Source organism: Salvelinus sp. IW2-2015, linkage group LG26 (assembly GCF_002910315.2).
Source record: "Salvelinus sp. IW2-2015 linkage group LG26, ASM291031v2, whole genome shotgun sequence".
Lineage (NCBI taxonomy): Eukaryota > Metazoa > Chordata > Actinopteri > Salmoniformes > Salmonidae > Salvelinus > Salvelinus sp. IW2-2015.
The window spans coordinates 28,462,381-28,487,732 of record NC_036866.1 but is presented as its reverse complement, the minus strand read 5'-3'; the positions used below and the strand labels follow the sequence as shown (position 1 = coordinate 28,487,732).

Below are 25,352 nucleotides of genomic sequence, written 5' to 3'. Positions count from 1 at the left end.
AGAGAGATAGCAGAGATGATGAGAGTCATGACGTACCGTTAGCTACAAACATACATATGTATCTGTATAACATTATCTCTAGGCTAACAGTTACAGCTTTAGATAACGTCTGCTTGTCAATTTTGGAAGTATCCTCCTGACTGTGTGACCCAGTTATCATTTTTACTAATCTCCTATTAACAATAATCCGTTAGGGCGGGGGCATACATATAGCAGTGTGAAAGCTATGGTTTAATGGTGCCACCCATATTTTTGTGAATTGTAATAGTCAGCACAATCTCTACTCTTTACCACAACGATAAATCACAAGTGCCCGTAGCTACCTTTTACTTTTGCGCGTTCCCGTAACAGTGTCCGCCATTTTGATAAAAAAAATATGACAGCATCCTTGTCTGTCTTGCTGCAATCTTGAGGGTAAAAGCGACAATTAATTTACTGGCGCTGGGATTGATTGTACTATACACGGGTGGAAGGGTCCGGCAGCCTCTTGTGAGCTGTCAAAGAAACACTCGCCAGATTAATGACAGATTTGGTTGATGGGGCGTGCAGCTCCAGTTGACTGGCTTGGAATATAAACAAACTGCTCAACTAGCTACTTTAGCAGACTGACACTGACGCCCTGGAGCTAAATGACAAGGTAGGTGCTTGTCGTAGCTGTGCCATAGCAAGATTGCAATAATCAGCCTGGCTAGCTATATACGCAGTCTAATTAGCTATCTAGCTAACAACATCCTACTAGCTAATATGGTCAGACATATTTGACAGTCATTGGCAGCTAGCTAGCCACCTTGCTACGCAGCACAGTTTCCTAATCTTGAAGATTAGGAGAGTCAGAGATGTGTGTATGTGCTGGAACCCACTGATTCTTTCTCCCTTTCTATCACTTTTTCGGGTTGCAGACCGTTTATCAGTGTGTGTGCGCCAATGGTGTGTGTGTAATCGTCCATGCAGATGACCATTCCTTCCTGGGTCTATGAGACAAATGACTGAAGAGGTCTGACCAAGGACACACATTAATTAGGTAAACACTCACACACATTCGCACTTAAAGGTGCAATCTAACCTATATCTATTTCACTATAGGTTTAAAGTGCTTCCTCTGTAAACTGAGGGGGGGGTCTGGCTGTGTGTAATCGTCCATGCAGATGACCATTCCTTCCTGGGTCTTTGAGACAAATGACTGAAGAGGTCTGACCAAGGACACACATTACTTAGGTATCCCCCCCCCCATTCAAGCCCCCTCCTCGCATCCTTCTTGAGTAAGACCGTGGGGAACGAACCTCATCACACTCCAGACCGAGCAGGAAATGTAAAGTTGCAAAACCTTTGATACACAGTTGGTGAGGATGACTTTCTATTCACTCTTTCTCCTTGCAGCTGCAGCCATGTTCTGGAAGTTTGACCTGCACATGTCGTCCCAGCTGGAGGCCCTGCTGGAGAAGGATGATGTCACGCTCACTGAGCTCATGGAGGAGGAGGACGTACTGCAGGAGTGCAAGGCCCAGAACCGCAGGTTATCCTTCAGCATTAACATCTGCCATAGAAAGCACACTGTTTATTAGCATTAGTTTGAGCATTTCGAATAGGAAATGGTGTCATGCTAATGAGTGTCTCTTCACTCCTCTCTGGGCCCAAGGCTGCTTGTCTTCCTGTCCCAGGACACCTGCATGCAGGAGCTGCTGCACCTCATCACCACAGAGCCCCCTGCTGGCCTGGAAGAAACAAGACGTTTTAAGTGAGTGGACTAGGGATCATCAACTAGATTCAGCCGCGGGCCGAATTGTTTCTCGAGCGGGTGGTTGGGGGGCAGGAACATAATTACAAATAATTTATAGATGGCAAATTGACCGCAATAAGRCCAAACAGAGATAACATTTGACTAAAACATAATCATTTCAAACCTTGCTTACTTTTGTATATGATCACATCTCTCTATTATGCGTGGGAATACTTGAGAACTGATTTCCAAAATTAAATCACTTGGAGGTGATTTCCTGGTGTGTTTAGTCTTATGTCCAACAATTAAAAAATCTATTTGTTATTCTTTTTTATTTTTGCTCAGAAAACTTTGGGGGCCAAGAGGAGTAGAGAGACACACACACTGTCTATCAGTCAGTCAGTCAGTGGGATACTTTGCTGAGTGTGTGTGTGTGTGTTCCAGGCACCCTAACATAGCGTGTGAGCTGCTGACGAGTGATGTGGGGGTGATAAATGATAAGCTGGGTGGAGAGAAGCCCCTGCTGGATACCCTGTACTCTTTCCTGGAGCAGCCCCCTCCCCTCAACCCCCTTCTTGCGTCCTTCTTCAGCAAGACCATCGGAAACCTCATCACACGCAAGACCGAACAGGTACAGTAACACCAACTCTCACACAGTTGATCATTTTATTCTGGTTGTGTTGTAGTTTCATTGTGGCGGTGATTCATTTTCTGCAGAAGAAGGAAGGTTTCCTCTCTAGTGTAGAGCCCTATAAAATCTGTGTTGTGGAAAATGCGCACGGAATCCAGACATTAAAACAGAATTCAACAATATTCAAAATGTATTGCACTTAGTAGGAAATCAACTAAATGTATTGATCTTATTAGAAAATGCATCAGTTATTCGTATTTTCCTGCAACTTTCTGAAATGGCGTGTGTGTGTGTGTGTGTGCGCACCAGGACTTCCGTTAGCCGGCTACTGGCCGTAAAACATTTTTWATTTTTTATTGATAAGCCGATAAATTGGTACCGTCCAATTGCCCGGGAGAAGAAAAAAATCCTATTGCGAAATAAAACTTATTCATCATTGCTTAACATTTTTTTATATCTATATAGTACCAGGGAAAAGTTTGGACACASCTACTCATTCCAGTGTTTTTCTTTATTTGTATTATTTTCTACATTGTAGATTAATAGTGAAGACATAAAAACTATGAAATAACACAAATGGAATCATGTAGTAACCAAAAAYGTGTTAAACAAATCAAATTATATTTGAGATTCTTCAAAGTAGCCACCCTTTGCCTTGATGACAGCTTTGCACACTCTTGGCAAAGTTGTCATCAAAGCAAGGATGGCTACTTGAAAATATATTTTGATTTGTTTAATACTTTTTTTGGTTACTACATGATTCCATTTGTGTTATTTCATAGTTTTGATGTCTTCACTATTATTCTACAGTGTAAAAATAAATAAAAACCCTTGAATGAGTAGTTGTGTCCAAACTTTTGACTGGTATGTAGCCTAGTCCTACAGGTTATATGATTTTGGGAACTATTGTCCCACAACTGACCCAGAGTGGTCTCCTGATGTGTTTTAAGCATCGTTATGGACTTAGAACATCCAATTTTGTTGTTTTTCTATAAAAAGTTTGATTTTGAGAGTGAAAACTGGGAAAAATGGAAACCTCGGAAAAACTAAACTGAATGAGGCAAAAATAAAACAGATTTTATAGGGCCCTACTTGGGTAGATAATATTGGTTGTAATCATTTTGTTGTATGATGTTGTTGTAGCCTATATTGTTGTATGGTCATTTATTTTGGTCTTTAGATGATCTGGTTGACAGGTGGTTGTGTTGTGGTCTCTGTAGGTGATCTCCTTTCTGCGGGGAAAGGAGGGTTTCCTAGGTCTGGTCCTGAATCACATCAACACATCAGCCATGATGGACCTCCTGCTACGCCTCATCAGCTGTGTAGAGCCTGCTCCTCTCAGACAGGACACACTCAACGTATGACACACACACACACACACACACACATCCACACATCCTCAGTGTGTGGTAAAGTATGTAATAGTGTGTGTTTGTGTTCCCTCTGCAGTGGTTAAATGAAGAGCAGCTGGCCCAGAGGCTTATAGAGCTCATCCACCCTGGGAAAGACGAGGAGGTAAGACCGACACACACACACACACTCTACTGATGACTAGAGAGTGCTGTCAGCGGGGTAACTCCAGCCGTGTGTGTGTTTCAGAAACAGTCAAATGCATCCCAGACTGTGTGTGACATTATCCGTCTGAGCAGAGACCAGGCCAATCAACTCCAAGAGAACTCTGAGGCTGACCCTCTGCTTGCCGTGCTGGAGTCGTAAGTCACACTTACACACACACACACACACACACACAAACACAAACACCTGTAATATCCTCTGCCCTGTGTGTTCCTGCAGGAAGGAGTGTGTGGGTCAGCTGCTAGACAACATGTTTGTGGGAGAGAGGACAGAGAGCTGTATCATCTGTGGAACTCAAATCCTTCTAACCTTACTGGAAATCAGGAGGCCAGGGTGGGTGTTCTATTCTCGCATACTTAAAAAGCCTGGTGCTCGCCAGCTTGCAGTCCTAAAAAAGGGAAATGAGTTAGCATCTTCTACCGCTGTTTCTGGTTCATTCCTATGGGGGAAATTAATGGGGTTTTGGGATATATGCAGAAAGTAAGGTCTGAGTTAACCCAGGCTTAGGAAATCTTATACGTTTTGTTCTATGAGATAATATCAGTCCGTTAAAATGAGCCTTATGAATTATGAAGCCTTTACGTACTTGTTTTGATGACATAAATGCTTCAAAATTCACAAAAAAACTATCAGAATTCCGAAGATTGCCGAAGTCATGATGGAAAATGTTTTCTGGGGATGTGATGTATTACACGGAACCCAAATCGAATCATGCGCCATCGTGCAAAAATGTATTTTGTCCCTCCACACCAAACGAGATCACGACACGCAGGTTAAAATATCAAAACAAACTCTGAACCAATTACATTAATTTGGGGACAGGTCGAAAAGCATTAAACATTTATGGCAATTTAGCTAGCTAGCTTGCACTTGCTAGCTAATTTGTCCTATTTAGCTAGCTTGCTGTTGCTGCCTAATTTGTCCTGGAATATAAACATTGAGTTGTTATTTTACCTGAAATGCACAAGGTCCTCTACTCCGACAATTAATCCACACATAAAACGGTCAACCAAATCGTTTTTAGTCATCTCTCCTCCTTCTAGGCTTTTTCTTCTCTTGACGTTATATTGCGAATGGTAACTTTCATAAATTCATTAATTGTTACCAATCAACTTGCAAGGTTGCTAGCCAACTAGCTTGRTAACTTTAGCCCTAATAGTTTACTAACGTTTGCCCTGCCAGCCTGCTATCGTTACATTAGCACTGCAATAGTCAGCCAGTTGTTATCAATACCTAGCGTACAGCTACATTAAAGTACATTTAAGTTTTGGAAATGCATAAAGCCATCTAACCAGTTTTCAAAGAATGTTAGCTATATGCAGTTATCTTAGCCAGCAAGCTAGCCAGCCAGCTAATGTTAGCTATTTAGCCAACTAGCATAGCCAACCACACCTAACACAACTTAAACATAACCGCAGATTAAAAGCAAAGAGATCTACAGATTGAAGTGTTTGGCCCATCCCATGGTAAAACTTTTCAGAGTGCAAGCTGAGTTGGCTACCAAAGCGAGGGGTAGATGGGCGTTTCGCTGGGCCGAGGGAGAGTCAGGGAAATCCAATAGCTATATAGTGAGAAAAATATAAAATAGATAGATTCCAGAAGTCAGTCAACTAGCGTGATAGCACTAAGCCAAGGTGGGAAAAGTTACAAAACTCTCGTAGCCTACTTCACAGAGAACATGCTGAATAGTTGACAAAACAAACAGGAGAACAGATTAAAGAACGGGTACTACACAATTAGCAAGCAGGTATGATTTTTCTATTTTGTTTTGAGCCTACGGCAAGAAGGCACCAGAGCCTGCCATGCTAATGGGTTCCCACTAGATAACCGCCACAAAGTTCGTAAAGAGCACGGGGATGCCGCAGGTGCCCCATTTGTATATCACACCTCTTGATCAGTGGATTGTAGCTCACCACCGCCAACACTTGGTCTGGAATGTAATTACGTGCTAGCATAGCTAGTGGCTAACGTTAGCCAGCTTGAGCTAGCTGCCGAGCTAGCATACGAACTAGGCAGCACAGAATAGATTTTCCATGTGACGTTGAGAAATAGTGCATTGTGGGTTGTTTAGAAGATATCTGGAAATAATGTATTAAATATGTAATGACCCAAAAACAAAACCATGTTTGTACTTATAGCTAACCAGATCGTGACTACAACTAAGTTACTAAGTCTTTGACCACACCGTGTTGTTACATTGGCGAGCAAAAACTCATGCTTCCTACCCTTTAAACCTGTGTTTACCACAGACCTTATTTTCAGAGTTTATCCAAAAAACCCATTCATTTCCCAATAGGCTTTGGCCAACGAGCCATGGCGGAGTTAGCCTCCGTTATTGCCTTCAAAAATAGTAAATTAATATTGCTCTCTATTAGATAGGATGTATAGGAATGTGGTCACAGCCTCTTTTTGGTTTCACTACACACACACACATTTCCTCTTATGACAGGACGACATTTCTCAGTAGCTACTGCCCATGGATAGGGGGTGTAAATGGGAAAGTTGTGACTGATCTAGATGCTTATCTAAAGATACTTATCTTACCTGTGTGTGTGTGTTCCAGGGTAGAGGGTATGTTGGATGTGTGTGTTCAAGGACATGAGAGGTGTGTCAACAGTAGCATCCTGCAGGCCATCCAACCCCACCTCACACACTACCACCAACTACTGCTGGATCCGCCCAGGGTAAACTTGCACACGCACGCAAACACACACCTTCAACATACACACATCCTGTAGTCTCTGACTTAGTCACCCATACAGTCTTGTACTGTTATGCCATGTAAAGTGTCAGAGCTGTAATGTCAACTATTCAACACATCATAAAACTCAATGACGTGTGTTTGTAGGTGACCCCCATGCTTACCAGTCTAGGTGTGTTGGAGGTGCCACTGGGTAACTGTCGTCTCCATGTGGCCAGGCTGATGGCCTCTCTGCTACAGACCACTAACACCAGTTATTACATCTGTTGTAACAACACCATTTATAACAACACCGTCACACTGGAGCTCTGCAGACTCAACACCATAAACATTCTACTGGTCAGTACACACACACACACACACCATGTCCTGGTTTGTATACACCTTTACCTCTTTTATCCGTTAACCTGTTTTTGTTGTGTGTTGCAGGACCTGTTCTTTAAGTACACCTGGAACAACTTCCTGCACTTCCAAGTGGAGCTGTGTGTGGCAGCCATCCTCAGCCACTCTGCACAGGAGCAGAGACCCCTGGTTACCCAGGAAAATCCCAGGCTTGAGCAGGAGCCCCAGGAGAAGCAGGCCTCGCCTGGCCCCACACTCCCACTGCCCTCTGTTCCTCCCGACATCTCCACACACAACCCACTGGTGACCCATGTACGTGTCTGTCTGTCTCTGTCTCTCTCTGTCTCTGCCTGCCTGGGTGTCTCAGTAACATTCTCTCTCTCTCTCCATCTGTAGTTGTTTCAGGACTGTCGTCTGGTTCAGAGGATATTGGAGGCCTGGGAGGAGAATGATAAGATGCAGTAAGATACTTAAAACTGTTAAACAGATAGCAATTCAGCTGTTTTTGAACCTGTTTTGTCATCTGTGATTGGTGTATCACTAGTATAGTGTGTTAACGTTCATAAATATAATTGTGTGTGTTACATATTGGCACGAACGTGTATGTTCTCAGGGCGGAGGGGGGCATGAGGAGAGGCTACATGGGTCACCTGACTAGGATCGCCAACACTGTAGTCTGTAGCATGGAGAAAGGACCAGTACACAGCCAGATCAGCAGCCTTATTACAGGTAGGGCTGTGTGGGTTACTTAGGGACACAACAAACCTATTGTAGAATAACTGTCTGTGTGTGAAGCTGACTTTACTGTGATTGTGTGTTGCAGAGCTGCTTGTGGATTGCAAGGGGCGCTGGGAGATCTTTGTAGACCAGGCCCTGACAGAGATCAACAGGAAGAACACTGTAGACCTGGTATACACACACATACATACACACACACACACATACACACACACATACATACACACACACACACATACACACACACATACATACACAAGTAAAACCCCTGGCCTTGTGTGTTCCAGGTGTCTCACAACCTGCGCTCCTCCAGTGAAGACGATGACAGACAGAGTCCCTTCCCCAAAGAGTTGTCACTGCAACAGGTAGACACACACGCATGTATTTCCAGATAGTCATCTACTGCTCCTACTCTGTCATGGTAGTTACCATAATCCAGTTCTGTTTTCAATGTCTGCTGTCTTTCAGACATTCTCAGACTACCAGATCCAGCAGATCACTGCTAACTTTGTGGATCAGTTCGGCTTCAATGACGACGAGTTCTCAGAACACGGCGACAACATCAAGTAAGACAGACAGACACACACACACACACACACACACACACACACACACACATACACACACACACACACACACACACAACATCAAGTAAGTCCTCTAAGTGGTTCTGACTTGATTGTGTGTATGTTGTGTGCGGCAGTGCCACCTTTGACCGGATCGCAGAGATTAACTTCAACGTGGACACAGAGGACACTGTGAGTGACAGAGTCCATAGCCTCTCCTAGGTGCTTCCATTTTAAATTCACTGTCTGAGTCATTACGTAGACTGGTCAACGAGTACAGTTGTGCAGGGATCTATACGCATACATTGTGGTGTGTGTGCATGCATGTGCAGGCTAAGACTGCAGCATTTGAGGCCTGCACTAAGGAGAAGATCCAGTCGTTTGATGACAACGAAGAGGAAGATATCTGGGAGGAGAGAGAGATTAACTACACTACACACACCAAGTCTAGGACCAGGTATACGAACACACACACATTCACACACTTAGATTAACAATACGACACACCAGGACCAGAATACGACACACCTGGTCCAGGACCAGAATACGACACACCTGGTCCAGGACCAAAATACGACACACCAGGTCCAGAATACGACACACCAGGACCAGAATACGACACACCAGGACCAGAATACGACACACCAGGACCAGAATACGACACACCAGGACCAGAATACGANACACACCAGGACCAGAATACGACACACCAGGACCAGAATACGACACACCAGGACCAGAATACGACACACCAGGACCAGAATACGACACACCAGGACCAGAATACGGCACACCAGGACCAGAATACAYCACACCTGGTCCAGGACCAGAATACGACACACACGGGACCAGGTACACATACAACACTCTCTGTCTTGCTCTCTCAGGTTTGGGGGGTCGCGGACGTCTGTTGGAGCGGCTCAGAGTGATGGGGTGAGCGATACTGCTGATAGCTCAACAGGTTCTGAAACGGAGGAGTGGGAGGTGCCTAGTGAGGTCACAGGTCAGACGAAACACAGCAAGAACATCAGCCAGACTGAGAACATCAGCCAGACTGAGACTGCACAGAGTAAGGATGACTATTTGAACACAGGTCTGCTTGTGTGTGGGTATTCAATGTGTTTTTGTTCATGGGGTGTTTTTGTGGTTGTATGTGTTTATCACTTTCTTTAGTTGTTTGTTGCTGTGGTAGTCGATGCGTATGTTTCTGGTTCTTCTTGTTTTGTTTGTGTGTCTGGTCCTCAGCTCTGAGTTACATTTATTCCTCAGGCCCTGGCTGGGCGGCTAGTTTCGGGGAGGTGAACTCTAAGGACCCCTCTCCTGGAGGGGGTGTGGATCCATGGGCTAACCCCACCCCCAAGTCTGGAGTGGGCGTAGACCCATGGGGTAGCCCTGCCCCCACACCTGGAGTGGGCGTAGACCCATGGGGTAGCCCCACCTCTAAATCAGGGGTGGGCATAGACCCATGGGGTAGCCCCACCCCCAAGTCCGAAGTGGGCGTAGACTCATGGGACAGCCCTGCCCCCAAGTCAGAAGTGGGCGTGGATGCATGGGGCAGCCCCGCCCCCCAACCCATAACTGCAGAGAAGGGCTGGGCCAAGTTCACTGACTTTCAGCCCTTCTGCTGGTGAGTGTAGCCACATTTCAGTCTGTCTTTATGAACATTCTGCTGCTCATGTATAAGTTTATATTCGTMTGTGTGTGTGTGTGTGTGTGTGTGTGTATTCAGTTCAGAGACAGGTCCGAGGTGCACTTCTCCAGTAGACTCAGAGATCTGTGGGTTAGACAAAACAAAACCCAGCCAGGACAAGAACTGTAAGTCTGTGTGTTCTCCCTGCATGGCGTGTGTAACCGTGTGTGTTCAATTTGCAAAGTGTGTGTGTGTGAATAAACGTGTGTGTGTGTGTGTTTTCTCTGCAGCTTGTGTGTGGAGTGTGTGTGTGGCGAGGAAGGCTCCCCTGGTAGCATCAGACAGCTCTTCATCAGGAGGCTCAGAAAGTGATGAAGAGGACAAGACTGAATCTGTTACTATGGAGACGGTATCCAAGGAAATTGTTACTACAGAGACCGTTGTCACAACCGCCGGACGGGAGACCATCAGACTTAGGATGGACGCCAAGAACGAGAAAGKTGTCTTCACCAGGTACACACACACACATTCTCTTCTCAGTCGTGCAGTATATTCCTTTCCCTGCCTTACTGTCCAGTGTCCTCACCACACCACTCCTCTCATCTTACCTTCTCTCTTTTCCTCTCTCCTTCCCTCCCTCCCACTTTCCAAATCTGTCCTCCCTCCTCTTCTCCTAATTTCTTGTCTTGCCCTCTTCCACTCCTCTTCTCTTCCCTCCACTCCCACATTCCCTTCCATCTTCTCTCCTCCACTTCTGAATTTCCTCTCCAGAGTGTTTCATCCTGCAGTCAGATGGTATGTAGTGTATGAGGTCTCTAGCCATTGAGTGTGTTGCCTTTGGAGTTGTATTGGCTTGGGAGTGTTACAGAGTGTATAACACTTTGCAGAGCAAAACCCAATGGAAACATAGCCACAGATGACATCTGCTAACAAAAAAAAGACAGGTTTTTATTGTCGCATATACCAGATAGGTGAAATGTATTGTTTTAAAGTGTTGGGCATAGTAGTACCGCGCCCCTGGAGCAAATTAGGGTTAAATGCCTTGCTTAAGGGAACATCAACAGATTTGACCTTGTTGGCTCAGGTATTCGAACCAGCGACCTTTCGGTTACTGGCTCAACGCTCAAATCGCTAGTCTACCTGCCACCCTATTAGCAGTGAATGGACTGCAGTTCTGCTGCAAGACATTGAGCTTTGTGTTCAGCTGCATGATAACTAACTGTATGTTTTTGACCTCTGACCTTTGGCTGGGCATCCCTACATTCCTCTCTGACCTTATGACTATGCCTCTCTACTCTAGGTCTATGCTGAGTTCTGATGGGTCTACTAGAGGCAAATCCAAAAGCGCTCGAAAATCCTATATAGTGCACTACTTTTGATCAGAACCACATAGGGCTGCCACATACAGTGCATTCGAAAAGTATTCAGACCCCTTCACATTTACATTACATTTACATTACATTTACATTACATTTAAGTCATTTAGCAGACGCTCTTATCCAGAGCGACTTACAAATTGGTGCATTCACCTTATGACATCCAGTGGAACAGCCACTTTACAATAGTGCATCTAAATCTTTTAAGGGGGGGGGGGGGGGTGGTCAGAAGGATTACTTTATCCTATCCTAGGTATTCCTTAAAGAGGTGGGGTTTCAGGTGTCTCCGGAAGGTGGTGATTGACTCCGCTGTCCTGGCGTCGTGAGGGAGTTTGTTCCACCATTGGGGGGCCAGAGCAGCGAACAGTTTTGACTGGGCTGAGCGGGAAATGTCCAGTCACTTTCCACATTTTGTTACGTTACAGCCTTATTCTAAAATTGATGAAGAAATTGTTTATTTAATCCATCTACACACAATACCCCGTAATGACAAGGCGAAAACAGGTTTTTAGAAATACCTTATTTACATTCATATTCAGACCCTTTGCTATGAGACTTGAAATTGAGCTCAGGTGCATCCTGTTTCCATCTATCATCCTTGAGATGTTTCTACAACTTGGAGTCCACCTGTGGTAAATTCAATTGATTGGACATGATTTTGGAAAGGCACACATCTGTCTATATAAGGTCCCACAGTTGACAGTGCATGTCAGAGCAAAAACCAACCATGAAGTCGAAGGAATTGTCTGTAGAGCTCAGAGACGGGATTGTGTCGAGGCACAGATCTGGGAAAGTGTACCAAAATATTTCTGCAGCATTGAAGGTCCCCAAGAACACAGTGGCCTCCATTATTCCTAAATGGAAGAAGATTGGAACCAGCAAGACTCTTCCTAGAGCTGGCCGCCCGGCCAAACTGAGCAATCGGGGGAGAAGGGCCTTGGTCAGGGAGGTGACCAAGAACCCGATGGTCACTCTGACAGAGCTCCGGAGTTCCTCTGTGGAGATGGGAGAACCTTCCAGAAGGACAACCTACTCTGCAGCACTCCACCAATCAGGCCTTTATGGTAGAGTGGCTAGGCACATGACAACCTGTTTGTGTTTGCTAAAAGGCACCTAAAGACTCTCAGACCATGAGAAACAAGATTATTTTTTCAGTTGCAAAGACTGGGAGACTAGTCAGGATCGAGGCAAAGATGAACGGAGCAAAGTACAGAGATCCTTGATGAAAACCTGCTCCAGAGCTTTCAGCAACTCAGACTGGGGCGAAGGTTCGCCTTCCAACAGGACAACGACACTAAACACACAGCCAAGACAACGCAGTAGGGGCTTCGGGACAAGTCTCTGAATGTCCTTGAGTGGCCCAGCCAGAGCTCGAAATTTAACCCGAGCGATCTCTGGAGAGACCTGGAAATAGCTGTGCAGTGATGCTCCCCATCCAACCTGACAGTGCTTGAGAGGATCTTCAGGGAAGAATCTGAGAAACTCCCCAAATACAGGTGTGCCAAGCTTGTAGCGTCATACCCAAGATTTTTATAAATTTGCAGAAATGTATATATATATTTTTTTTTTAATAACGTTTTTCCTCTGTCGTTATAGGGTATTGTGTGTAGATTGAGGGGGGAAAACAATTGAATACATTTTAGAATAAGGCTGTAACATAACAAAATGTGGAAAAGTCAAAGGGTCTGAATACTTTCAGAATGCACTGTAGGGATCTGGCCAATAATAGTGCCCTATACAGGGAAGAGGGTGTGATTTGAGACACAGCCAATATGTTATTACTTATGTCTTTCTACTCTTACAGTGAGGCTGACATGAGAGAGAAAGAAAAGATGAAGGAGAAAGAGAGGGTGATGGGTGGAGGAGACCCTCTCAATGCCACCGCTGCTCCCCTCAAAATTCGGCCTGCCACCGTCACAAAGTAAGTGTGTATCTGTGTCTCTGTCTTGTGTACCTGCTTCTTCACTGACACCATCACCTCCACTCTCCCCACAGAGACACACCATCCTTGGCAAACGGACCGGCCTAGTACTACGGTACAATGACACACACATACACACTCCATTCCCTAGCAAACTCTAACACACTCCACTTCCCAACAACACTCCATGCCATGCAACGTCTTGTATCGTGAGGAGTGCTGCCCTGTCATAGGTCTGTGTCTAGGACATCTACGGTGGCTGAGAGAGTCAGAAAGCAGAAGAGAAAAGCCATTCCGGAAGCCAAACCACAGCTCCTAAACACAACAGTTTATAAACAGATTCATGTGATGTTTGTGCCTGCCCTTCTGCTGTAGTCTCTCCTACACACCTATCACCACACTGCGACGTGTGTGAGATCCAGCTTTATGTAGTGTTGTTAGTTCTTGACTCAGCCGGATTTTTTTACACTTTAAGTTGAGAAGACGCTCCATTCCCGCTGTAGTCACATCATCAGCGCAGAGTAAAGTCTGAGGCCTGGGGAGCAGGGGAATGAGTAGTCAGTACTGACTGTAAGATCTTCAAGTGTGTTCCTAGTTTTTATTTATTTGACTCAATCATTTCAGCATAGAAAATCCAGCCTGATTATGAAAATCCTCCACTGTCTTTCTCCCTCTGTGTGGACTTTTCCGTCTGTTCTTTCTCTCTGTGTGGACTATTACAGCTAGTGAAAATATTGATTCCGTCTGTTCTTTCTCTCTGTGTGTATGTGTGGGAGATTTGGAATATATATTCTCAGGTTAAAAGAGCAGTTCTGTGGATGTGATGAAAGCACACCTGTGTGACGTCACACACAGCATGATTATTCACACAGACACACACAAAGCGTGAGGCATACACACACTCCACTGCGTGAGTGTATACACACACACAAACACAGAGTTTGCGCAGACAGAAGCACTCACACCCTTCCATATCACCCCTCCACAGAGCTGTGTAAATGTAATATTGTGACCGTTGAACCTTTTATTAGGTTGTGGTATAATGTAAACGTATTATAATGTAAACAGTATATATATATATATGAACACGTATCTATTTTTGGTATCAATTCAGATGTATCGGAAAGCGGATGTTTAGCAGGTTGGTGTGTGTGTGTGTGTGTGTTTATAATGTTGAAATGAGGCAATAATGACATCTGTGTTATGGTTTTTACCCCAGCATCAGACCCTGAAACCCTGCTACATGCTTCCTCCTGGGTGGGTGTGTGGTTGAGTGGGTGTGTGGGTGGGTGGGTACATGTATGTATATSTTTAGTGTATTGGAAATGTCTTCCATATACAATTCCTCATGCTATATCATCTTATCAGTATCTAAAGCGCTCTCTCTCCCTTCTCTCATTTAGAGCATGTCATTCAGGTATGACTTAGTGAAGTTAGTTTCTGTTGTTGTGTGGTTTTATGTTTAAAGCACTTTGTGATGGTGGGCAGAACCACCAAGGTCTTTTACTCACGCTGAGGAAGAGAGGTTTGACTTAAAGGAATCAGTGAGTTATTACAAAATCTTAATAATATTTGTATGTGATATGACGATTTGATCCACCTATTGTGATGCCAAAGTGGGCTAGAGACTAATGAAATTGGCTAGATTTGGGACAGGGAGAGGGATCCACCCTGATTCAGGGTCTGATAAAGCTAACCAGAGTTGCGTCATACCTTCACCCCAACACCACACACTGCATCTGACCCATATCACACCACACACTGCATCTGACCACCCATACCACACCACACACTGCATCTGACCACCCATACCACACCACACACTGCATCTGACCACCCATACCACACCACACACTGCACTGACCAAACCACACCACACACTGCATCTGACCCATATCACACCACACACTGCATCTGACGACCCAAACCACACCACACACTGCATCTGACGACCCAAACCACACCACACACTGCATCTGACCATATCACACCACACCTGCATCTGACCACCCATACCACACACACACTGCATCTGACCACCCACACCACACACTGATCTGACCACCCACACCACACCACACACTGCATCTGACCCATATCACACACTGCATCTGACCCATACCACACCACACACTGCACCTGACCCAAACCACACCACACACTGCACCTGACCCATACCACACCACACACTGCACCTGACCAAACCACACCACCCACTGCACCTGACCCAAACCACACCACCCACTGCACCTGACCCATACCACACCACACACTGCACTTGACCCATACAACACCACACACTGCATCTGACCCATACAACACCACACACTGCATCTGACCCAAACGTGGTGTGTGCTCTCTGTAGTCGGAGGCCTTTTATAAAGGGTTCTGATGCTGGCGGTTCCTTTTCTGTATATGTAATTGTGTGTGTTACTGTTGTCAAACCTAGCCTGTAAATTCAGATATCAAACTAATAAATATGTCAACCATCAACACTGGGCTCTCAATGTCATTGATCCATGTGCTTAAATTATACACACAGCAGCCAACACAGAGTAGAGATGGAGGGAGGGGGTGGAGTAGGGAGGGGTGGAGGTAGAGATGGAGGGTGGAGTAGAGATGGAGGGGTGGAGTAGAGATGGAGGGGTGGAGTAGAGATGGAGGGTGGAGTAGAGAGAGGGTGGGGTGGAGTAGAGAGGGGGGGGTGGAGAGAGAGGGAGGGAAGGGGTGGAGTAGATATGGATTACAGATGGAGGGAGGGAGGGGTGGATTACAGATGGAGAGAGGGGTGGAGTAGAGATGAAGGGGTGGATGGAGTAGAGATTTTTTTAATTAATCTTTATTTAACTAGACAAGTCAGTTAAGAACAAATTATTATTTACAATGACGGCCTACCAGGGAACAGTGGGTTAACTGCCTTGTTCAGGGGCAGAACGACAGATTTTTACCTTGTCAGCTCGGGGATTCGATCCAGCAACTCTTCGGTTACTGGCCCAACGCTCTGACCACGAGGCTACCTAGTGCAGGGAGATGGCGGGAGGGGTGGAGTAGAGATGGAGGGGGAGGAGTAGAGAGCTCTTGGCTCAGTAAATATGTTTGTGGAGAAACCTGCCTGTCCACCTCACAGAGGAGGAGTCTAGGGGCGTGGGACACAGACAAAGAACAGACACACACACACTAACACGAGGAGGGAGCAGAGGACTTTTCTGTACACACAGTGGATTTTACACTTGTGGAATATAATTCATACTTGGAGCTTTGCTGGAGGAGGTCTGTGTGTTAGTGTGTAGTATAGTGTACCTACATTAGTGTGTTTTGTATGAGTGAATGTGAGAGCATGTGTGAGTGTGTTATGTTGTGTGTGTAACAGCCCGGCCCCGGATGGAAAGGGTTGTCGCTGGCTACTCCGAGGTCTTAGCTCCCAGCCATGGGGGGCTGCCAGAGTCACCCCTCTGCTGCGGATACACAAATAGTACCCCAGCCCTCTGACGTCAACAAACTGTAAGTATCTCTCCCCTTCCTCTCTCTCAATCTATCCATTCCCTCCATCTCCTCGCTCTCTTTTCCCCCCTTCCCTCTCTCATTGTTCTATGCTAGTTCAGATTAGACTGGGTTTGTGAGTAGGGCTGGTAGTAGGTTGAACAGTTAGTTAGAACTCAAAAGATCTGAACTGAGGTGGATAGAGCGAGAGAAGTAGGAACTGGGAAAGAGAGAGATGGCTGCTGGACATGGTAAACTGAGGAATGTTCTCTTTATAAGGACGTGTGTGTGGCACATATTTGTCTGATAACATCAACGGATATAGATTCCTTGACTGAGGCAAAAAGCAGGAACGATGGGATTGTGGTTTAAACAGTGTTTAAGAAGAGATGGTGTGTGCTTTAAAAAATGTCATGAATATATAGATGGCTTGTGTGTCTTTTTGAACAGAGCCAGTTATGCTGGGCTTACTGTTTGCTTCGTCCACAGAGTGCAGTGAAACGTTAACACACACACACGAGTGAGAGAGCAGGCTCACAGTGGATTCTGTTTACCTATAAACACACCACCTACTTTGGATTCATTTGTGTGTGTGTGTGTACAGGTGGTTGGTAGAGAGTGTAGTCTAAATAAAAGGACAATTGTGTAGAGTAGAATAGGGAGGAAGTTTAGTTGACAGTTCCCTCAGCGTGGTAAAACCAGCCTGATCGCTGTGTTCACCACTAATTCACTATATTGATTCCCAGTGTGACCTTCCCTCTGTCTGTACCATCCCCAGATGCTGTTTAAAAGCAATTATGAAGATTCCTACATACTTTGTCCTGACCTTACCCTTTAACCCTAACCTCCCTCTGTCATCGTTCACTTGCTCTCGCTGGCTTTCTCTGTCTCTCTCTTTCTCCTGTGGACAAAGGCCATGCTGTTTTGCCAATAGGACACACACACCAAGGCAACCCCAGCAGGGACTGAAACTCCTCATAGAGAACAGAATGTGTCTGTTATCAGTGTAACAAGGTCACACACACACACACACACACATTCTCAAATACACACACAGATATCAAGGTTGAAAGTATTTTCGTTGCTTTCACTTCACTGACTGTGTGGTGATATAGTCAGTGGAAAACATTGACAGTGTAGTGTAGTACAGTGGAAAACTTGGACCTGCTTTGCATGAAGTCAAATCTCTCTGGCTCCAGTCCCTGGTTTAGACTCTCTAGGACAGAGACATTGACCAATATCACAATACATTTAATGTGTCTGTGGTTATAATGCATTATAACAAGTATTACCCCTCTCACTTTATCATCTCCTCAGACCACCCCTCCTCAACTCTGATTTGTTATGCCGAACAGATGCTTCCGTAACGACCAGACACACAGCTCTTTAATCTCATTACACAGGTGCATAATTAATTCGCTTTAGCACCCATGAGCACCGGAGATAACCAAGCTAGCACATTTACACTGAACAAAAATTGAAACGCAACATGCACCAATTTCAAAGATTTTACTGAGTTACAGTTCATATGAGGAAATCAGTCAATTTACATGAATTCATTAGACCCTAATATATGCATTTCACATGACTGGGAATACAGATCTGCATCTGTTGGTCACAGATACCTTAAAAAAAAAGTATGGGTGTGGATCAGAAACCCAGTCAGTATCTGCCTCATGCAGCGCGACACATCTCCTTCGCATAGAGTTGATCAGGTTATTGGTTGTGGAATGTTGGACTGGATATTGGCAGGAACTGGAACACACTGTCGTATACGTTGATCCAGAGCATCCCAAACATGCTCAATGGGTGACATGTCTGAACTGGGACATTTTCAGCTTCCAGGAATTGTGTACAGATCCTTGCGACATGGGGCTGTGCGTTATCATGCTGAAACATGAGGTGACGGCGGCAGATGAATGGCACGACAAGGGCCTTCGGATCTCAACACGGTATCTCTGTGCATTGAAATTGCTATCGATAAAATAAAATTGTGTTCGTTGTCCGTAGCTTATGCCTGTCCATACCATAACACCCCTGCCACCATGGGGCAGTCTGTTCACAATGTTGACATCAGCCTACATAACGCCATTCACACTGTCTGCCATCTGCCCGGTGCAGTTGAAACCCGGGATTCATCCGTGAAAGAGCACACTTCTCCAGCGTGCCAGTGGCCATCGAAGGTGAGCATTTAACCTAAGCTAGCAGTGTTATTAAAAGTATAATTGAAATCTTCAGTGAAAGTTAAGGAAGTTATTTAAAAACCTTCAAAAAACAATAATTTCCATTGTCGGTTATGATGCCGAACTGCAATCAGCTCAAGACCCTGGTGAGGACGACAAGCACGCAAATGAGATTCCCTGTTTCTGACAGTTTGTGCAGAAATTCTTCGGTTGTGCAAACCAACAGATTCATCAGCTGTCAGAGTGACTGCTCTGAGATGATCCCGCAGGGGGAAAAGTCGGATGTGGAAGTCCTGGGCTGGCGTGGTTACACGTGGTCTGCAGTTGTGAGGCCGGTTGGACATACTGCCAAATTCTCTTAAAGGARGTTGGAGGTGGCTTATGGTAGTTAAATTAAATAATCTGCCAACAGTTCTGGTGGACATTTCTGCAGTCAGCATGCCAATTGCACCCTCCCTCAAAACTAGAGACATCTATGTCGTTGTGTTGTGATAAAACTGCACATTTTAGAGTGGCCTATTATTGTCTCCAGCACAAGGTGCATCTGTTTAATCAGTTTCTTGATATGCCACACATGTCTGGTGGATGGATTATCTTGGCAAAGGAGAAAAGCTCACTAACGGGTGTAAACAAATTTGTGCACAACATTTGAGAGAAATAAGCTTTTTGTGTGTATGGAACCTTTCTGGGATCTTTTATTTCAGTTCATGAAACACGGGACCAACACTTTACATGCGTTTATATTTTTGGTCACTGTAGGTCCTTGGAAGTTGTGACAGAGAACGTTTTTGGTTTCCCACTGGTCTGGTAACGAAGCCATAAGTTTCCTGACCGGTAAAACAACTTTTTATTTAGACATTCTGAGACAAGGAGTGAAAATGTTGCTTGTTCTGGGAGTACATTTTTTAGTTTGCAGGGAGGTTCTGAGATTGTTTTATGAACATTCTGAGAATGGAAATTATTGTTTATTTGAACGTTTTTAAATTACTTTCTGTCACGATCGTCGTAACATTGAAGAGAGGAGGACCAAGGCGCAGCGTGATAACAATGCATTCTTCTTTTAATGAAACGAAATGAAGAACACTTGACAAACTAACAAAACAACAAACGAACGAAACGCTATAAACAAATAGTGCTGACACAAACACTACACATAGACAATCACCCACGAACTACCTAATGAATATGGCTGCCTAAATATGGTTCCCAATCAGAGACAACTGTAGACAGCTGTCTCTAATTGAGAACCAATCTAGGCAACCATAGACATACATATACCTAGACTAGACACTGCCCCATAAACATACAAAGCCCCTAGACAATACAAAACACTTACATCCCCCATGTCACACCCTGACCTAGCTAAAATAATAAAGAAAACAAAGATAACTAAGGCCAGGGCGTGACACTTTCACTGAAGGTTTCAATAAGACTTTTAATAACACTGCTAGCTTAGGTTAACTGTTTTGAACACAGATAGGACATTGAAATGAATTTGCTTAGGCATTTTATTGTGGCACAGCGTCAGTGAGATTCGCACTTATGATCTTGTATTCTCTATCCGTTGAACTAGTCCACTGCACCACCGGGATGGCGCTAGTGTGTTTCTTTTTAATTTTTATATTCATTCAAAGTTTTATTTATTAATTTTTGTCTATTCAAACAGACCCCATTTCAAAGTGCGGCCAATACACCTGAACAAGATAGAGAATAGACAGTTTTGTTGACGCTGAGAACGGAATGTATATATTTTTTAATAACATTCTTAGAACATTCTTTGAACGTTACTAATGTTGTGTGGGTTTTATGTAACAATAACAAATAGAACTATGAGGAAACCTGTAGGAAACGTTATGCTGAAGTACTGAAATTCCCACAGAAGAACGTTGTTTCTTAATGTTCTCTGAACTATTTGAGAACATTCCCCAATGTCAAACCAGTTAGAGAACGTTCCTTGAACGTTACCAAAATTGACAAATCTAACCATGTTTGAATTTTAAGGTAAAAGTAATGAAATACCACAAAAAAATTTTTTGGGTCAAATTCCTTAAATGCGCTGAGAATGTTCCAAACCAAGCAACTATCCTGCACAATTCCCAGAAGGTTGTGTACAAAATAACCATGGGATAACCATGCTCTCACCAAGCTCTAAGAAACATATGGTTCTCAGAACATTATGTGCTAGCTGGGCTCATTGTACTACAACATGCATGAATATATACCGAATGTGTATTTCAGTATGTATATATTGTCACAAGCCGGCTCATAGCCTGTGACAAAAATGAGGGGACACGAACAACAGGTATAGGCCAATTTAAAAAGGTTCTTTATTATAAACAAACTATTAACTTAAACTAAGAAAAAGGAATGAGGTGTGGAAGTATCATGATGTAAGGTGTATGTAAAGTGCATGGATGCGTGAATATGTGTGTGTGAACATGACTGAGTGAAAACTATGCAAAACTACAAAGGAACAAACAAATCATGAGCATACCTGGAGGAGCAGAGAGAGAGAAGTGATTAGTGACAGTTTTATTCCCTGAGCCCAGGTGGCTCCAATCACTCACGACCCTCCTCTGCCTGCAGGAGGAACCGCCCCCTGCACTGCAGAGGAGGAGCCGTGACAATATTCACACTCGCTGACACACACTGGCTGAGATATATCATACAGAACTTTCGGCATATTCTATCTCACCTCAAAACCTCCAGTTTACAGTGTGGACTCCCTAGTCCTCCAAAGAGCAGCTGTACTCCTAAATCCTGCAGTTCATTGTTACTCAGATCCAGCTCTATCAGGTGTGAGAGATTTGACCTCAGAGTTGAAGCCAGAGAAGCAAAGCCTTCCGCTGTGACTTTACAACTCTCAGCCTGCAGTGGGAGAAAAACATTTACATCTCAGCTCTACATGAAGAATTAATTTATATTTTCTAACAAATTAGTTTTAATGGCATATTTGAGCGATGTCATTACTTCAGTGTCTTCGGTTTACAGTGTGGATTCCCCAGTTGAGCAGAGAGCAGCTCCAGTCCTGCATCCTGCAGTTTAGTATCACTCAGGTCCAGCTCTCTCCTAGATTGGAGGAGTTTGAGCTGAGAACTGAAGCCAACACATCACAGCATAGTAATAACGCTATAAGACTACAATTATAATAATATAGTAGTAAATGTATTAACCTGAAGGTATGAATTAGTTGAGAGTCAATTGGAGTTCTTTTCAAGAATAACAAGACAAACACAATTGGTTTTCAGAACGTTATGTGCTACCTGGGAAGAGACTGCAGCAACAGCTGTGTGTCTGTGCATATAGTAAACCATATAGTCCAGACTGCAAACTATGCAATCTGATGTCTGCAGCTGGAGCAGTGAAACATGGACACTTAAATACTGACAGACACACTCACACTTTAACTGTGTGTGTTGTATTGTTTAGGGGAGATAATAACAATGAGCTGGTGTTGGAGGAGCGTCCCTATTTGCAGCAGCAGTATATCTCTGAGAGGATCACACACACCGACATGACCGCTCTCACTGCCCTGCCACCCGGACTGGACCAGGCTGAGTGGCTCGCCAGCAACAGTCAGTACACAAACACACACACACACACACACACACACACACACACACACACACACACACACACACACACGTAAGCAAAATGCTCACACACACAAAAACCACACAAGACCAGACATTGGGAATTCAGAAATGGGAGCCCTATTTGGCAGTTTTAGGATTAGGGTTAAACATAAAGTGAGTTAGGGTTATGCCAAGATTAGAGTTAGAGTTGTGGTTGAGGTTACGGTTGAACCAGGATGTAGACATGAAGCTAGGGTTGGGATTGAACCAGGATGTGGACATGAAGATACGGTTACTTTAGGGTTATGCCAAAATAAGAGTTAGGGTTAATTTGATATATCCCTAATCCCAATATTGCATTACTATAACCTAAACTGTTTCTCTCTCCCCCTCTCCAGCGGTAGCGTTCTTTAAGCATATTAACCTGTTCTCCAGTGCCCTTTCTGAGTTATGTACTCCTACCACCTGTCCTACAGCCTGCGGACCAGATAACACGTAAGTCACACTCAAACACACACACGTACGTACGTTAATATTCACACTCATGCAGACACACCCTTCTGCTCCCTCAATGTGTCTGTGTGTAGAGTGTATATATGGACAGACGATCAGGGGAAGAAGTTGAGGTGTTCCGCTCCTCTCTACTTTGACTATACCATGTCCTACATCCAAGACCTACTGACAGATGAAGACGTCTTCCCCACCAGAGCAGGTACACACACACACACAGTAAATGAACACAAGTGCTGCAGACATTCACTGCCCTACTGATCATCAACCAATGACTACAACATAACAAACCAACTAATCTATCAGTCAATAAAATACTCAACCCTTCTCCCCTTTCATTCCCTCTCCCCCACTACCTTACACATCATCCTCTGCATCCTCACTATTTCCCTTCCCTCTCTTATCCCCAACACCTCTCTACATCCTATCCATCTCATTTCTTCTCTCCTCCCCTCCTTCCATCACCAGGGTCAGTGTTCCCAGCAGGCTTTGTGTTCTTGGTCAAGAAGGTGTTTCTGCTGTTGTTCCGTGTTCTGGCTCATATCTACTGGAGTCACTACAGAGAGGCCCTGGTTCTGGGACTACACCCCCACCTCAACACATTGTTCATACACCTCACACACTTCAGCCTTCAACACAACCTGCTGGAAGCAGAACACACACAACCTCTACAGGACCTGATCATTGCTCTGGGACAGTACAGCCTCACCTGACACACACACAAATGTACCTTCACAGATGTACACACACACACACACACACCCACAGCTTCAATGAATTTAGAGAGACAGACTCAGTGACTCTGTTGTATAAACTGTGAGTTAACCTTTGAATGCAGTGGGCTAAATCAGGGTCACTTGGTAGTCTTAAGAAAATCTACTTTGAAACAAAAGTATACAACTCACACATGGGCTTAAAAAAAAGAAGACACCTGTACCATGTCAGATATAGAGTTGAAATGTATTCAATTTTGAATTTACATCCCAATAGACTTTATATACTGTACATCACAAAAGACTGAAATATAACGAAACTGTTTGACATAGAAACACCAGATTTTCTGCATTTAAAAAAATCCTGTTTATTAATTATAAAAAAATATGAATAACATTCTACCAACGAGGCCACTAGGTTGTTTGACTGCAGGAAAGGGTTACGTAAGAAGAGGATGTGTATTGCTCTTTATGCTTTTGCATGTGATATGTATAATAGATAATATATGTTATGAAGATGGTGTTATTAAACTGAGGTCAAATGAATTTCAACGGTCATGTATACTGTAGGTCAACTATTATGCTCTCCTTCAAATCAAATTTTATTAGTCACATGCACCGAATACAACAGGTGTAGACCTTACAGTGAAATGCTTACTTAGTACTTGAAAATACTGATAAAACAGGAGCCTGTCCTTTAAGACAATTCCTAATGGTACAAGTAAAGTATGCTATAATTCATTAAACTATTACCCGACTACAGGCTGCTACCAGGAACCAGTCCCTGAATGGGTACAGACAAAAAAACATAATAAACKTTTTCTACCTAACTAACAATGCAGTTAAAAAAATGATTTTCTTAAATGGATAAGAAATAAAATTATCAAGTAATTAAAGAACAGCAGTAAAATAACAATAGCGAGACTATATACAGGAAACCCTACCCTTATGTTCAATTCGGCTACACACAAGTTATGTTCCAGGTTAATACAGTAAGTACAGTCACAGAAAGCACAGTTTCCCTTAAATGTTGCTGAGAATGTCTTCTTTCAGATGCTCTTTTCCCTGGGTTAATAGCCCCAACRTTTAAATAGAGCCAAATGTTTGATGCATGTCAAAGTCATAAATCCGTCAGATCGTCCGTGATCCAACGTCGTAAGTCAACATTTGTCAAAACTCAGTTTCAGCTCAAATTCAGATCAGTGTTGCTCAGCCTCTGAACATCATAGGGAAATCCTTCTCATATCTATGTGGTCGGCGAGGTTGCACCATTATAGTGCAGCTTGTTTCTACGACACTCCAGTCAAAAGTTATATAGACTAAGGTCAAGGTCAAATTGTGGGGGTCAAATTGACCCAGAACATCATGGATGTCACTTTTCTTGTACCATGTAGTGATTTATTTTTATTATGTGTTTTATAGAAAGTTCAAGGGTCAAATTGCAGGTCAATTTGACTCCAGATCAGTGTTGTTCAGCGTCTGAGTATCATAGGGATATCATTCCTGTGCAGAAAGCAGCTTATTTCTAGGACACACCGTTCAAAATGTATATAGACTAAGGTCAAATTGCGGGTCAAATTGTCCCAGAACATCACTTTTCTTGTACCGTGTAGTGATTTATTTTATTATGCATTTTACAAGTTTGAGACCAGTAGCTAAGAGAGTATATGAAGGGTCATGGTGAAAAAATTAAG

General features: G+C 43.9%; 2 protein-coding genes and 1 long non-coding RNA gene across 7 annotated transcripts; 2 read left to right on the top strand and 1 right to left on the bottom strand.

The window, feature by feature from the left end:
• The first annotated feature begins 44 nt into the window (after positions 1-44).
• Positions 45-14,495, top strand: LOC111952728 (serine/threonine-protein phosphatase 6 regulatory subunit 2). 3 transcript variants are annotated; one of them, XM_023971622.3, is made up of 26 exons: positions 45-637; positions 900-1,021; positions 1,378-1,513; positions 1,637-1,735; positions 2,162-2,348; positions 3,569-3,706; positions 3,798-3,863; positions 3,948-4,060; positions 4,143-4,256; positions 6,487-6,607; positions 6,772-6,963; positions 7,054-7,278; positions 7,363-7,427; positions 7,580-7,695; positions 7,790-7,875; positions 7,992-8,069; positions 8,173-8,270; positions 8,408-8,462; positions 8,603-8,727; positions 9,158-9,339; positions 9,540-9,897; positions 10,000-10,085; positions 10,191-10,413; positions 10,672-10,695; positions 13,081-13,197; positions 13,272-14,495. In XM_023971622.3, the coding sequence occupies exons 3-26, from the start codon at positions 1,386-1,388 to the stop codon at positions 13,303-13,305; spliced, it is 3,030 nt and encodes a 1,009-aa protein (XP_023827390.1). In that variant the 5' UTR covers positions 45-637; positions 900-1,021; positions 1,378-1,385; the 3' UTR covers positions 13,306-14,495. The 3 variants fall into 3 exon arrangements, with proteins under 3 accessions (XP_023827390.1, XP_023827392.1, XP_070291326.1); XM_023971624.3 differs by lacking the exon at positions 10,672-10,695 and having other exon boundaries at positions 49-637; XM_070435225.1 differs by lacking the exons at positions 45-637; positions 900-1,021 and adding an exon at positions 1,109-1,215.
• Positions 14,496-14,954: 459 nt separating this feature from the next.
• LOC139023058 (uncharacterized) lies at positions 14,955-15,562 on the bottom strand. Of its 2 annotated transcripts, none has more exons than XR_011474197.1 (3): positions 15,291-15,562; positions 15,194-15,229; positions 14,955-15,051 (listed from the first exon to the last, which is right to left on the bottom strand). It is a non-coding gene; the product is annotated as an uncharacterized lncRNA (long non-coding RNA). The 2 variants fall into 2 exon arrangements; XR_011474198.1 differs by lacking the exon at positions 14,955-15,051 and adding an exon at positions 15,085-15,136.
• Positions 15,563-16,325: 763 nt separating this feature from the next.
• LOC111952877 (MOB kinase activator 2) lies at positions 16,326-24,204 on the top strand. 2 transcript variants are annotated; one of them, XM_023971856.2, is made up of 6 exons: positions 16,326-16,467; positions 16,568-16,698; positions 22,290-22,435; positions 22,834-22,930; positions 23,023-23,147; positions 23,414-24,204. In XM_023971856.2, the coding sequence occupies exons 2-6, from the start codon at positions 16,625-16,627 to the stop codon at positions 23,656-23,658; spliced, it is 687 nt and encodes a 228-aa protein (XP_023827624.1). In that variant the 5' UTR covers positions 16,326-16,467; positions 16,568-16,624; the 3' UTR covers positions 23,659-24,204. The 2 variants fall into 2 exon arrangements, with proteins under 2 accessions (XP_023827624.1, XP_023827623.1); XM_023971855.2 differs by having other exon boundaries at positions 16,329-16,698.
• Positions 24,205-25,352: the final 1,148 nt, after the last annotated feature.